Here is a 15,927-nt window from a genome sequence, read left to right on the forward strand (position 1 = left end):
TTTTCTAACTGCTTTAAATATGGAATAAAGTTGGAATGAAAGACTGACTGTTGCTTCACATGTTCAAATAAGTTTTAAAAACAGCCAAATCTTAAAATTTACTTGAGCATGTGTAGCAATCATATGCAAATTCTGATAGCTAGATGGCTGAGATGGTTAAGGCATCAACTCTAGGACCCAAAATTGAATCCAGGCAAACTCCAGGAATTTTTCATGAGTGTATATGTTAGGTCATGTCTTTCACTATCTGGTTGCTCTCATTATGGACCTTGCTGATCCTGCAATGAAAAAGGCCCTCTTGTTAGGTGTATTAAATACTCGGTTCAGATGTCACGCCAACAGTTAACTTAATCAAAAACTTCGTTAAGAAACTTCAGACTATGAGGCATTAAATAAAATTAGAAGAAATATTTTAATCTTGCAAGCACTTTCAACGTAAATATGACGTACATATTTACGTTGAAAGAGCTTTCAAGATTAAAATATTTCTTCTAATTTTATTTAACGCCTCATAGTCTGAAGTTTCTTAATGAAGTTTTTGATTAAGTTAACTGTTGGCGTGACATCTGAACCGAGTATTTAATANTATGCTTATTTTATAAATTATTTTCATTTTATATTTTAGGTAAAACTTGTCAACATAAGTACCAATGATATTGTTGATGGAAATCCAAAGCTCACATTAGGTTTAGTTTGGAGTATCATTTTACATTGGCAGGTAAAAATTTGACAAATGAATAACAATTATTTTTAAGTTATTAAATTGTAATTTTGGGATAGAATTATGAATTGATTAGTAAACAAAAGTTATAAGCAGCTAATATGAATAAAGTCTTAAAATAGTGTTAAGAAAAAAGCTCTTTCATTGTTGTTACTAAGCTTTTTCAAGCATAACAAGTTCTCAAATTTAAACTTATTTGAAAGTCGGCATTGAGTGAAAGTGAATTGATTAATTATTCTAATTTTAATTAAGTTTTCTACCATATGAAATGCTTCTGTAATTTAGCAAAAGTTATTTTAGAAGAAGGGTGAAGGGAAAAAAAGGAGTTAAACTGGAAATTCAGATTCCAGCATGTATATTTCTTTTAAGAAATGTCATTTGTACATTTTTGATTGTATAAGCTAATGCATACTTTTGGGAGAGAAATTAAATTCAACTTATGTCCCAAAAATCATGGTTTTAAAACTTTTTAAAAAAAATATACAAGTTAAAATTTCGATTTAAAAAATTCATGAATATACTGAATTATTGTCTAATAAAATATTTATTACATATAAGTCTATATATATACAATAAAACCTGCAAAAACGGGAACTTGATAGGACTATCTTGTTGTTTCATGTCTTACAAGTTTCTGCCATTGATTAGCTCTTACCATTTTTCTATTGTTCTTTATTTCCTATACAGATACCTTGGAAAGTGTTTCTTTTCCTTTTTAAGATTGGGTGAAAAATTAAGTTTTTTACAATATACATGGTAGAGCATTGATTATTTGAATACCAATCAACTGAAACAACGATTAACCAAAAGTGTTCCAGTCGGCAAATTCAAATTTTTGCTAGTGCTGTGGCAATGCAGCACACTCCCCCTCCCTGCCAACCTAAACTGTAGGCCTACTTTAATGTACTACTTTATGTAAGATATGTATTTGTAAGACATGATATGCAATGTGAAGCAAAGACGTTTAACGAATCAAGAAACTAACCCGGCAGAAATTGAAAAAATAAAATTTGAACAAAATTTTTTAAATGGGCTAATTGAAATAGAAAAGTATGACCGTTTATCAAAATTGAACGTAGAAGAAGCTATTTCAATTTATCCAGAAATTATTCGCGATGCAGCTAGATCTGTCACAGCAATGCCCCCAACACAAGTCAGTGTGGAAAGATTATTTTCAGCTTTGAAAATAATTAAAGCTGATTTAAGGGCATCTATGAAAGAAGATTTAATTGAAGCTATTTTGTTTCTTAGAACCATTTTATAAAATTCAAAATTATAAATGTAATTTAGTTTTTTTTATTTAAGTGAAAATATAAAATAAATTTTCTTATTAATTTTTAAAAATGTTTTGTATTTTGTTATAATTCATTTATTTTAAATACAAAATGCAGCAATTTAATTTATTAAATATGTAGTTTTCATTGTAGTATTTGTGTTTAGTATCAATAGTTAAATTATTTTTACCCAATTAAACTTGAATATTTTTAAATCGTTCTTTTATTATTTCTGCTCTAAATAAATATTCTATTTTTCTGAATGAGCCAGACTAAGTGATCAAAGTATATATTTTTCTTTTCTGAACAAGGGGCTGAAATAACTAGATCGCACACTTTTTATTTGGACTAACTTTTCTGCAAGGGTAAAATTGAAGTGCATATGCTGTAGAATAAAAATATGTAAATGTAGAATTTTATTGCTCCCTTTCTCCTCTTATTAAATATTTTTTAAAAATAAATTTTTTTATACAAATAAATATTAATGTAAGCTAAATATTAAAAATACTAACTATAAAAGTATTTGGGTAAATGCCCGGGGCTCCTTTCACAGTTCAGAGTAGGGTACCTCCCTATGAGCATTTCTGCTCCCATATAATGACTTTGTATTTAATTTTGCCGGAGTCGGGAGTCTGAGTCGGCCTACTAAAATTATCTGGAGTCAGAGTCAGAGTCGGGTGTTTTTTACCAACTCCGCAGCCCTGATGAAAACAGTGACAAAGAATCAAATGACAATGAATCTGAGTCATCTAATGACTGTAACTGAACAATTAAAGATGTAAAATTTATTCCTTATGCTTGATTAACAAATTTTCATTCTTGATTTCCTGGGGTTGGCTTACAATTGGTGTCTGCTTATAATTGAATAAATGTGGTATTTTTATCTTTTAAAATTAATGAAATTAACAATTAATATTAAATTACAATTAAATGAACAACCAATAAAGATATTAATTTATATATATTGACTTTTTTTTAATTTTTAATATAAATGAAATTAAATAATCTGCTTTAGAATTTACTATTTTTTGTCATTTAATTGTTTTTAAAAATAATAATCAATCCAGTAATCTAAATAAATTCATTTGTAAATTTAAAATTTTTTACATTTTTTATATTTAATTTTTTTACATAGTTAAATGTTTAATAATTTATGATAGGTTCATGGAATATTAAGAAGTGTAGCTCATGAAAGCCAACAAACTAATCTTGAAAAAACTCTTTTAGCGTGGTGCAGAGATGCAACTAAAGGGTAACTGTATTGTTTAATTTCAATATAATAATTAATTATTATTACATTAAAATTATTAATGTTTTTGTTATATTTTAAATATGTAAATTTTTAAATTAATATAATGGAATTTGGACAGTTTAAAATTGATGTATATAATACAGTAGAACTTGAATAAGTCAAACATTTTTAATTTGAATTTGGGATGATTCCAATATTTTCTCTAAATCCTTGAATTTCCTATAAAAGTAATGGAAAAAATTTCTCTTTAATTCAATTTTTTTTTTATTAATCCAAAGTAAAATTATGAGAAGCTTTAAAAAAAAATCACTTGCAATATTGAGATAAAATGTGTGTTTAGGCACTAATGCTAGTAACATTGATTAGAAAATTCTAGAGTACAATATCCAGTGTGTTTCTTACTCTCAACTTAATTAAAAATTTGCTTTTTAGCTTTAAGGAGAGAGTGATTTGAAAATAAGGGCAAAGTAAAGAACATGGGAAAACATCTGAAGTTTTTGATCACTTAATTAGTTTGTATTCTGAAGTAGATAATCATTAAGTAAGCTACATTAGTCTTAATATTAATGTTTTTATCAGCATATAAAGCTATTCCCATGTTCAAATACAGTGGATCCCAAAAGTATAGATAATCAACATTTTATTACTTTTCAGAATTGTTAGGAATTTAAGAGAACTGTAAATGATTTCAATTATAAATGCAAATTACTTTATACTGATTTTTGATAATTTTAAAATTAAAGATCATTATATTAATAATTTAACAACAAAAATATATTTTTAGCTGTCCCAAAAAGTATAGGTAATCAAACAGAATTATAAAATTTCATGCATAAGAAACTTAAAATTACAAAAGTAATAATAAATAATGTCAAGTAACACTTTAACTTTGTCAAGTAATAATTTGAATATTGAATTAAAACTTTCCAAAATGCTACATGGAAGAGAGTTTAGTGTGGAAGAAATTGCATGAATATGAAAATTAAAAGCATAAGGCTGTTGTGTTAAGGAAATTTCTGTTTTAATGAACAGATCTACTCCTGGAATTTATAAAATTTTGGAAAATCATCACCAAAACCTTCTAAACGTTGATCATGAACAGTGTTTCTTAACGGGGGCTGTGGCCCCCTGGGGGGATCCATAAGAAGTTTGCTGGGGCTGCCAAATTATGCAAAATTTCCTTGAGAATATAATAAAAAGAAAATTGATGTATAACTGAATATCATATTGAAAAGTGAAATAAGAAAAATAAAGTTTTCATATTTAGTTTTTTTTATTTATTTCTTATTTCTTCCTACATACAACTTTGCCAGTACAGAAGAAATAAATGCAAATATGATACTTACATTGCAGTATTTACTTCTTTTATTCCAAAGTATTTCTAAGAAACTATTAATGCTTGGAATTTTAAAAATAAAGCAATAATAAAAAAAATCAATTTATTACAGATAATTTAACAAATATAAATTATTATTTAAAAAAATGGTGGTCACAAAAAAATTATGAAATATTTGGTGGGCTGCGAGTATAAAAAAAATCACATCTCAAAGGGATGATAATTGAATTGTGCATCTTGCATCATAACAGGATAAATCAGTTTATCAAATTTTGTTTGGAAGTGAATTAAAAATATCAAAAGCACTGTTTATCAAAGATTTTCTGTAGTTCCACATATGAAATTCGCTGCATGATGAAAAAACAACCACTAACAAAACAGCACAAATTGGCAATAATGCAATGGGCTAAAGATCACATGTTGTGGAATGACCAATGGCTCTGAAAAGAAATTTAATTTGGATAGCCTAATTACTGGCATGAAATTAGGAAAGAAGAGTGCAGTTATTCAGCGGGTAAAAGGGCGATGGCTCTGTTATTTCTGTTATGGTGTGGTGCTGATTTGGATTTAATGGTTTATCAAATTTAGTGATTTTAAAAGTGATTCTAGACATCTAAAAGTTATCAAGAAATTCTAAAAATTAATTTAATTTGGAGAATAAATTGGAGGACCTGATTGAATTTGATTTTCTAACAGGACAATGAATACTAGCATTGTCCTCTCTACATATGCAACAGATCTGGACATTGTAGCAGACTTTAACTGGGCCAAATCTTATCCTTGCTAGGCCCTCTGCAGAACACCTCAGATGGTTCCAGGCTGTGCACATTTTTAAATCCAGTTTTACATCTATGTGCATAAATTATAATGAGGAAATGGTTTTGTCAATGGCCTGTCAAGAGTTGATTAACAACACAGTTTAGCACTTTGTTGAGTCCTGGTAGGGCAACTCTTTGTGCAAGATTTTTCAAGCTTATATTTGTTATTTGAAGAACCTTTGAGGAATTGTTAAAAACCCGATGAAGGATGTTTTTGTTTGTTTTCATCATCTACACACCGTAATTGGTTCAGAATATGTGATTAGCTAGTATTCATTGTTCATACTCAGCAACTAAGTGGCCAGTAAGAGGCCAGGACATAAATCTGATTGAGAACTTGTGGGAGCATTCTTGGTAAAAAAATTTATGCTAATAACATTCATTTTATGACAGTTTAAGAGCTTAAACAAGAAATCATTGAGTGCTGGTTTCAAATGGATCCAGAAATCTTACACAGTTTAATTAAATCAATGCCTAATCACATTTTTGAAGTCATTAAACATAATGGCAGTTCCATTTTATGTTAAAACAATTTTCATCAATTAATGTTATGAACTATTGCTCAAAGTTTAAAATTTATCTATATTTTTGGGACATCACAAAATGAGTATTTTGTGTTTAGCACTATGTAACTGTCAAATATTGTAAAAACAATTATATAACATTGTATTATGCTATAAATAAATAATAATAACCACTTGCATTGTTAAGAAATATGTAATATTTAAAATAATAAAAACATATAGATTATCTATATTTTGGGATACACTGTACTATACTGTACAGAAAAAAATGGTACAATACTGTTTTTGGAGAGTGGCTAAATAAATTAGGTAATTTTCACTATGATTTTCTGCGATTTCAGTTCTTAAAATACTGGCATCACTAATGGCATTTGTGATTGGATTTGGGAGTGGTTTAATTGTGTGTTTTAACTATGTTTGTGTGTGTGTTGTAATTTTCTATGTACTCCTATGTCTACACATGTATGTACATATACATATTGTACTGTATTTTGTCCTATCATCCGTGTCATCAAACCCATTTGTTCTCAGTACAAAATCAACAATCAATTCAACCATTTAAAATTTCACACTTTAAGAGGAAAAATGTAATTGATAAAAGTATTGTAACATTCAAAACTGTAATGTAATGCAGTGCCTGTACTTCACTGTAATATAATTGTATTGAATACTGTAATAAATTGTTTGTTAACTTACTGTTATATACTTACATATTTTTATGCAATATTTGAACTTGTCTAATTCAGTTTTGAATTATTTTATTTTATTTTATTTTTTTGCAGTTTCTTCAACTTCAAATTATCCAAGTTGTACTGTATTTTATTGTAAAATTAATAAAGTATATAAAAACCATCTTAAGTTAATATTAACATATAATAATTTTAATAATATGTAATAATTATACAGATATCCCCTGTATAACACAGTAGTTAAGTTCTGAAAAAGTAGTGTTATGTAAATCTGTGCTATATGAAACATAGTACGAAACATAGGGTTAGGTTTCAAAAGTTAGCAAAAGTATACTACTATTCTTTTTAATTAAGAAAAATATGTATATTAACATAATCAATAATTAACTAACAATAACAATCAATAGTATTGCATGTTAATATTAATTTTTTCTTCATGCTAAAAATAACATAATAATTCATAGTTAAACAAGAATGTTTTCTTTTTGGCAAAATATCGTCATCTTCTGAGTTGTCTTGTTGACTGAAGTATCAACAATATTTTGAGTTTTCTTTACTTTTTTTTCATAAAATCTGATATTTTCATTTTCTCGCATTTGTCTAAGAGATCTTTAAAAATTTAATCATTTTATATAGTAACTTTTTAATTTAATCTATAAAAATCATTTAGAGCACAGTCATCAATGACAGTGACACTTGGTTTATAGGAAAAATAGAATAGAAAGATAGGACAAGGAAGAAGAAAAATTGTACAGTTTTCATTAAAGAAACAGTGCAAAATGCACAAAACAAGATTCAAAATTTCAATATTCTAAAATTCATGGGTAAATATGAGACAACATTCATGCTTGTTTGAATTAAAATAATATCAAATGGTGGAGTTTGCACTTAAAAATTGTGGCATTTTGTAAGAGGATGTCTTCAATTCTCAAACCATGTTAAATCAAAACCATATTATAGGAATGCCATATTTTATGAGGGATACCTGTATATGATTGTAATCTGAATATTGCTTTTTAAAAAACTGAAATTGTTCATTAAATAAATTTTTCTTGGTGGATTTTTTTTAGGCTTTGAATACTTATTTCAATGTAAATCTAATATAAATGAATATTACTTAAATTTTAAGACTGATAAAATTCTTTGGAGCAAATTGGTTTTTCTTAGGAAAAATATTTTTAGCAGTATTCTCTTTGTTATACTGTATTTGATTATCGTCATATGATAGTATTAAGAACAGATTTTTATTACTTTTCCATAGATATGCAAATTGGTTTCTTAATGTGCATATGTTTCTTGGCACTTAAAATGTCTTAAATATGGAATATTAAATGTCTTTGTATTGGAATAATAAATAATTTATTTTTATATTAATTTTTTTGTAAATATTAATTATAAAAGTAATATTTATAATTAATTTTGCCATATGGTGTAATTATGCAAATAATGAAATTTGAAATAATTTTAATTTTTAGGTATGCTGGAGTTGATATTCGCAATTTCACAACAAGTTGGAGTGATGGACTTGCATTTAATGCAATTATCCATCATTTTCGGTGAGCATGATAAATAAATAAATAAATAATCAGTTCAATTATTTCAAAACTCATAAAAACTCTTACCTTTTATTGTATAGACCTCACACTTTTGAATATGAATCACTATTACGAAAAGATGCAAATTTTCGACTTGAACATGCCTTCAGTTGTGCACATAAATTTTTAGGAATTGAAAGGTTACTTGATCCTGAAGGTAAATATTATAAATCATTTTAAATTATTTTTTATATTTTGTTTTTTGTTTTAACTGATCAGAAATTGAAATATTCTATTAAAAGTCTAATTATGTACTTAAATTTTTTAATTTTTAATAATATGTAATAATTAAATTAGATACTGTAAGAATATTATATATAGTATAATTTTGATTTAATGGATTAATTGGGAAAGGAATGTCCACTATTGCTGAAAGTCCATTAAATCAAATGTATTTTAAAAACATATGTTACTGAATAATAATGAACTTATAATGTACAGGATGTATTAAAATGTTGTTATAATGTGTAAGTATGAATGAAATATTATAATGAACATTGAGTAATTTATACTCATTGATTCTTAGTATCTTATATCCATGAATAAAAAAAAGGTTATAAATCTTTCATGTAGGGTAGAAATTTTAAGTCCATTAAATTGAGGGTCTATTGTATTTATGAGTTAATTTAATGTGATTTTATAATACACAGGTATGTCTATTATATTTCAAAATTAGTCAAAATTATTTCTTGTTTCTCAAGATGCCGAAGAAATAATAATTTCTATTGGTTAACATCAATCCAACCTATTAACAAACTGTATTTGTTATCTTTTTATGGAAATACCATCTTAGTTCTGTGCACTAGTTGCAAGTCAGTTTTATGGACAAATTTATTGAACTTATAAAATGTTAAATTAATTCTTTTTGAAAAGTATTATTTTGTGCAATGTTATGTAAATCTGTGCTATATGAAACATAGTACGAAACATAGGGTTAGGTTTCAAAAGTTAGCAAAAGTATACTACTATTCTTTTTAATTAAGAAAAATATGTATATTAACATAATCAATAATTAACTAACAATAACAATCAATAGTATTGCATGTTAATATTAATTTTTTCTTCATGCTAAAAATAACATAATAATTCATAGTTAAACAAGAATGTTTTCTTTTTGGCAAAATATCGTCATCTTCTGAGTTGTCTTGTTGACTGAAGTATCAACAATATTTTGAGTTTTCTTTACTTTTTTTTCATAAAATCTGATATTTTCATTTTCTCGCATTTGTCTAAGAGATCTTTAAAAATTTAATCATTTTATATAGTAACTTTTTAATTTAATCTATAAAAATCATTTAGAGCACAGTCATCAATGACAGTGACACTTGGTTTATAGGAAAAATAGAATAGAAAGATAGGACAAGGAAGAAGAAAAATTGTACAGTTTTCATTAAAGAAACAGTGCAAAATGCACAAAACAAGATTCAAAATTTCAATATTCTAAAATTCATGGGTAAATATGAGACAACATTCATGCTTGTTTGAATTAAAATAATATCAAATGGTGGAGTTTGCACTTAAAAATTGTGGCATTTTGTAAAAGGATGTCTTCAATTCTCAAACCATGTTAAATCAAAACCATATTATAGGAATGCCATATTTTATGAGGGATACCTGTATATGATTGTAATCTGAATATTGCTTTTTAAAAAACTGAAATTGTTCATTAAATAAATTTTTCTTGGTGGATTTTTTTTAGGCTTTGAATACTTATTTCAATGTAAATCTAATATAAATGAATATTACTTAAATTTTAAGACTGATAAAATTCTTTGGAGCAAATTGGTTTTTCTTAGGAAAAATATTTTTAGCAGTATTCTCTTTGTTATACTGTATTTGATTATCGTCATATGATAGTATTAAGAACAGATTTTTATTACTTTTCCATAGATATGCAAATTGGTTTCTTAATGTGCATATGTTTCTTGGCACTTAAAATGTCTTAAATATGGAATATTAAATGTCTTTGTATTGGAATAATAAATAATTTATTTTTATATTAATTTTTTTGTAAATATTAATTATAAAAGTAATATTTATAATTAATTTTGCCATATGGTGTAATTATGCAAATAATGAAATTTGAAATAATTTTAATTTTTAGGTATGCTGGAGTTGATATTCGCAATTTCACAACAAGTTGGAGTGATGGACTTGCATTTAATGCAATTATCCATCATTTTCGGTGAGCATGATAAATAAATAAATAAATAATCAGTTCAATTATTTCAAAACTCATAAAAACTCTTACCTTTTATTGTATAGACCTCACACTTTTGAATATGAATCACTATTACGAAAAGATGCAAATTTTCGACTTGAACATGCCTTCAGTTGTGCACATAAATTTTTAGGAATTGAAAGGTTACTTGATCCTGAAGGTAAATATTATAAATCATTTTAAATTATTTTTTATATTTTGTTTTTTGTTTTAACTGATCAGAAATTGAAATATTCTATTAAAAGTCTAATTATGTACTTAAATTTTTTAATTTTTAATAATATGTAATAATTAAATTAGATACTGTAAGAATATTATATATAGTATAATTTTGATTTAATGGATTAATTGGGAAAGGAATGTCCACTATTGCTGAAAGTCCATTAAATCAAATGTATTTTAAAAACATATGTTACTGAATAATAATGAACTTATAATGTACAGGATGTATTAAAATGTTGTTATAATGTGTAAGTATGAATGAAATATTATAATGAACATTGAGTAATTTATACTCATTGATTCTTAGTATCTTATATCCATGAATAAAAAAAAGGTTATAAATCTTTCATGTAGGGTAGAAATTTTAAGTCCATTAAATTGAGGGTCTATTGTATTTATGAGTTAATTTAATGTGATTTTATAATACACAGGTATGTCTATTATATTTCAAAATTAGTCAAAATTATTTCTTGTTTCTCAAGATGCCGAAGAAATAATAATTTCTATTGGTTAACATCAATCCAACCTATTAACAAACTGTATTTGTTATCTTTTTATGGAAATACCATCTTAGTTCTGTGCACTAGTTGCAAGTCAGTTTTATGGACAAATTTATTGAACTTATAAAATGTTAAATTAATTCTTTTTGAAAAGTATTATTTTGTGCAATTAGTCTAAAAATTAATTAGATTTAAATTAATTAGGCTAAATAAATTATAAATTAAATATTCTGAAAGAAAATTTTGACTCAACAGTTTTCATCTAGTGCAGTTGGTTAAAATGCTGATAGAGTAATGAAAAGGTTATGATGTTGCATCCTGTATATAAAACTTCATAAATATAAATAAAATTCATTTATTGATAAATTAATTTATTTTTATAAAAATTGAGGGGAGGAAAAAACAAAACTATATTTTTTGTACTGTAATGAAAGTAGTGCATGGATTAATTTATCCCACATTTCAGTTTTCCATGCTCTTACTTGAAAAAAATGCTTTCCAATGAGTTTACTATTTGTTTATTTATTATCTTGAAATTTCTCTGGGAGTACAATACATATAGTATTGTAATCATCCAACAACATTTCTTATGTTATCACTAGATATATTTATAAGAGTTATATATTATATTCTTATTTGTAGCCATAGCAAAATTCTATGCTATTACAACAACTTTACTACATTTCCTTGAGCAATAACAGGTGCTAATGTTAATATTTCTTTTATAGAAACTAACCTAAATTATTATAATTTTGATTTTGCCTGAGGAAAGATCTTTTAATTATTTCCAAATGAATCATAATTAATATGATTAATTATTTAATAATTCTTTAATAGAATGAGAAAATCCACTTATTACATTTTTGGGTTTTTATAAAGTATGATATTTTATTGAACTTTAGAAGCATGATATGTTCAATAAGTTATTTTAATTCTTATTAATTGATAAATTTGATATAAAATGTGAACATGTCATGGGATTTTATATTATATTTTAAATTTATATTAATAAATTTGTTTGATAATTGTAAGAACTAGTATATTTTATCTTACATGGCAAACTATTTATATTTGTATTTAATATTACCAAACAATATTCTGGATTATTTATTGGGATTATTTAAGGCTAATTAATAAACAGATAACATTTTGGCTAGATGTAGATTGTTAAGCTACATTTCATGATAAATTTAGTAATAATAAGTCAGTTAATTTTTAATTTTAATTTAGCTTATTCTAGAAGAAAATTTGTATTTAATATAAACAGATTAAAAAAATAGTAATAATATTCACTTTCAGTTAGTTTTCAGAGAAATTTTAATAAGCGTATTAATTTCTTTTTTTTTTATATTCCATCCAAAGTAATTTATATTACCTTTGCTTAGAATAGTTTATATTGATTGGTCATTAACAGTAAAGTTAATCTACTATCTAGCAAAACCACATAAAGATAATATTAAAATAATGACACAAAGGAATATATCATTTCAGAGAAAAGTCTCAATAAATTAAATAATAATATGGTATAGTAATTTAAAAAATTGTTTAAGACAGTATTATTATTATTATTATCATCATCATCATCTCACATATAATATTGTATGATTCAAATGTTCTAAATTTTTGTAAAAAACTTTTTTTTTCTTAAAAGATTAATGATGTTTTCTAAAAATAATTTTCTTATAGATGTAAATACTTCCCGTCCTGATAAAAAGTCTGTGATGATGTATGTGATGTGTTTTTTCCAAGCTCTTCCTCATCATAACATTCCATTGAGAAGATTACATTCAAGTGAAGTGTCAGATTCTGTAAGATTTTGTGTTAAATATTAATTGTCTTATATAGAAATTTATTATAAAAATTAATTATAAGAAGTTAATAAAACTTTAATTGAATGAAAAAATTGAAATTTAATGTGCAACATTGCTGTTATAATATCATTATTGATTATTTTATTGAACAACATTGCAGAGCACTTCCAAATTTTATTGTTTTGACACAGTCCTACTTTTACATCATTTGTAAGAATTCCTTTCCCACAGATTAACAAAATTTTTTAAATTGAAATAAATGTTCTATTATTTAACACTCATTATGTAATAAAACTAATTTTGTTATTAAATTATAAATACCTTTTCTGGTTATTAGAATAAAAGTTGTGATGCATTACAAAAGTAGAAAAACTGGTTCTTTTATAGTGGAAGTTAATTCAGAAAATTTATTTAAAATCATTCTGTAATGAAATTATATCATATTCATTACATTTAAATATATATCAAAGATTTATATATTTAAATTTAGCCTTATTTGTCAAAAATATGAATACAGGGTAGTGAATCAAGTTCCTGTATTTAAAGGGTTCTGCAGTATGTTGTAAGGTTCCAAATGGGATAAAATTTAAACTGTAGGTACTTCAAATGATGTGCTCATCATTTATTTTAAAAAATTTTGTATGAAAAATTGCCACTATGTGGCAGTGTGGCATTATAAGTCAACTAGCAAATGAGCCTGGCATTGCTCTGGCAAATGATTTGGATGATTTGGTAAATATTGTACATTTGGAAATTAAGTTGTTACTATCAAAAACAAAAAAATCACCTGTAAAATACAGTAGAAGTCATTCTTCAGTTTAAGCCTTAATCATTTTCCCTCTCCCCATGGGGGAAATTTTGAAAAATCACTTCTTAGTGTGCATTTTCATACATGTCCCAACTGTAACTGTGTACTAAATTTCATCTCTTTTGGTTCAGGGGTTTGCTCTGAGCAATGATGAATCAGTCAGTCAGTCAGGACATGTAATTTTATATATATAGATGGAAAAGCATTACAAGTGTTCAATGTGATCTCCATTGTTGTCAACAAAGTTTTCCATTTCCAAAATAGCTTTTTATATCATAGAACGTAAAAAGTCTACTGGAATTGCTAGAATATGATGTCTAATGCTGTCATTCAGCTGTTGCATCTTTCATGACACCTGATTGGTCAAAAAGCCCCATAACTATATATATTGTGAAAGATGTCACACTCTGAAGGCTGGAGATGTCACACTCTGAAGGCTGGAGATGTCACAGTTGAAGGACAGCATTACATAATTATGTTCTAGCAATTCCAGTAGACATCTGTTCTGGGATAAAAAATGCACTTTAGGAATGGAAAACTTTGTTGACAACAATGGAGGCCACATCGAACATTTGTAACACTGTTCAGTTGACTTATATTGTCACAGTGCCACATATTGGCAATTTTTCACACAAAATATTTTTAAAATAAATGGTGAGAACATCATTTGAAGTATCTACAGTTTAAATTTTATTCCATTTGGAGCCTTACAATTTACTGCAGAACCCTGTAAATAGAACTTAATTTTTAAAAACTCTGTATATTTGATATGTTATTTATTATATGTTCTGTAATTATAATATCTAAATATCATTAAAATGAACTAATCAAAATAATAAAACTGAATTTTGCTATTATTTTTAATAAAATGAATTGTTTAATTTATTAGGAAGTTTCTGAAGGTGAACATGGTCACACTACAGGCATTAATGATGTAGCTGCTTATCAAAACACATTAGAAGAAGTTCTTACCTGGTTACTTGGTGCAGAAGAAAGACTTAATCAAGAAGGCCCAATAAAGGGCAGTGTTGAAGAAATCAAACAGTTATTTCATATTCATGAAGTATGTAATTTATTTTAAATTTATAATATTTGTTTAAAGTATCAAATAATTTTATTATTTAAAATACTGTTTTATATTAGTATCAATTGATACTAGACAGACAATTTTAGAAGTAATTAGATTATTTACTTGAGGTGTTTTACATCAATTTAAAATATTTGGAAGTATAATTTAAATATGTATGGTGGATATCGTGCTGACAATTGTTCTAACTCAAGCGAAAAATTCACACAAAAGGCATTAAGGAACAATTTATTTTCCTGCAAGCACTTTTGACATAATAATGCATGCCGTCTTAAGGCAGTAATAGAACCGAGTAGATTTCAAATAGATTTTTAAAATTGAAATGATAACATAACAACTTTAAGAATAAGAAAATTTTCACATATAAGTATAAGAAAAATAGCTTACCTGTTGGTACATTTGAGGTACGTAGACGACCTAATTTTAGCATGGCAGGGCACGGAGGACTCTTTTCTGGCATTAGAACAATACCTTCAGAGTGTTTACTCCTCTATCAGTTTCACCTGGGAAAAAGAAATTGAGGGAAAAATCACCCTTTTAGACCTGGACATCTCCAAATCCCAGGGAGGTTTGGTGTTCTCCATGTACCACAAGTTTGGTAATATTTTCCCCATAATACATGTCATGGCCTTCCAGCCACAACAGTACATTAATGCAGCCATAGTCCCCTTAATTAGAAGGGCCCTTTTTAGTACCTTTCACACCACACCTTATCAATACTGAGCTAGAGGCCACTTGTGCAGCAGGATGTGGTACTGCCAAATACAATCATATCCAAAACAGAGTTAAAAAGTCCCTTTTCCCTGCCACTATCTTGTGCAATCCAATGGACTGGACAGTACTTTGTCTTCTGTTTTGTGACTGCCTTACAGCATGGATTTGCCAGATATTCAGGCAAAATGAGTTTCTCTTGCCCATTGCCCCATGCCCGAGTCTGAGAAGACTCTTACGTAATGACGGATGTGGTTTTGATCCTGGAAAAATCAGGTGTATATTCCATTCCCTTGGAAAATCCAATGTCAGGGCTATACACCCATTATATAGGCACGACCACCAGAATGCTGACTAA

General features: G+C 26.5%; 1 protein-coding gene across 1 annotated transcript in view; it reads left to right on the top strand.

The window, feature by feature from the left end:
- The window catches only part of LOC111628643 (utrophin-like), a gene marked incomplete at its 3' end in the record, with an annotated part of 219,893 nt that overhangs the window by 131,656 nt on the left and 72,310 nt on the right, over positions 1–15,927 (top strand). The window contains exons 7-12 of the mRNA XM_023372474.1: positions 626–718; positions 3,156–3,247; positions 8,090–8,170; positions 8,251–8,366; positions 12,839–12,960; positions 14,661–14,834. Of these exons, the coding sequence (XP_023228242.1) occupies positions 626–718; positions 3,156–3,247; positions 8,090–8,170; positions 8,251–8,366; positions 12,839–12,960; positions 14,661–14,834 (678 nt within the window). The remainder of the gene's footprint in view (positions 1–625; positions 719–3,155; positions 3,248–8,089; positions 8,171–8,250; positions 8,367–12,838; positions 12,961–14,660; positions 14,835–15,927) is intronic.

The sequence above is a fragment of the Centruroides sculpturatus genome, unplaced genomic scaffold (genome assembly GCF_000671375.1).
Source record: "Centruroides sculpturatus isolate CEXI.00-Female unplaced genomic scaffold, Cexi_2.0 scaffold419, whole genome shotgun sequence".
Lineage (NCBI taxonomy): Eukaryota > Metazoa > Arthropoda > Arachnida > Scorpiones > Buthidae > Centruroides > Centruroides sculpturatus.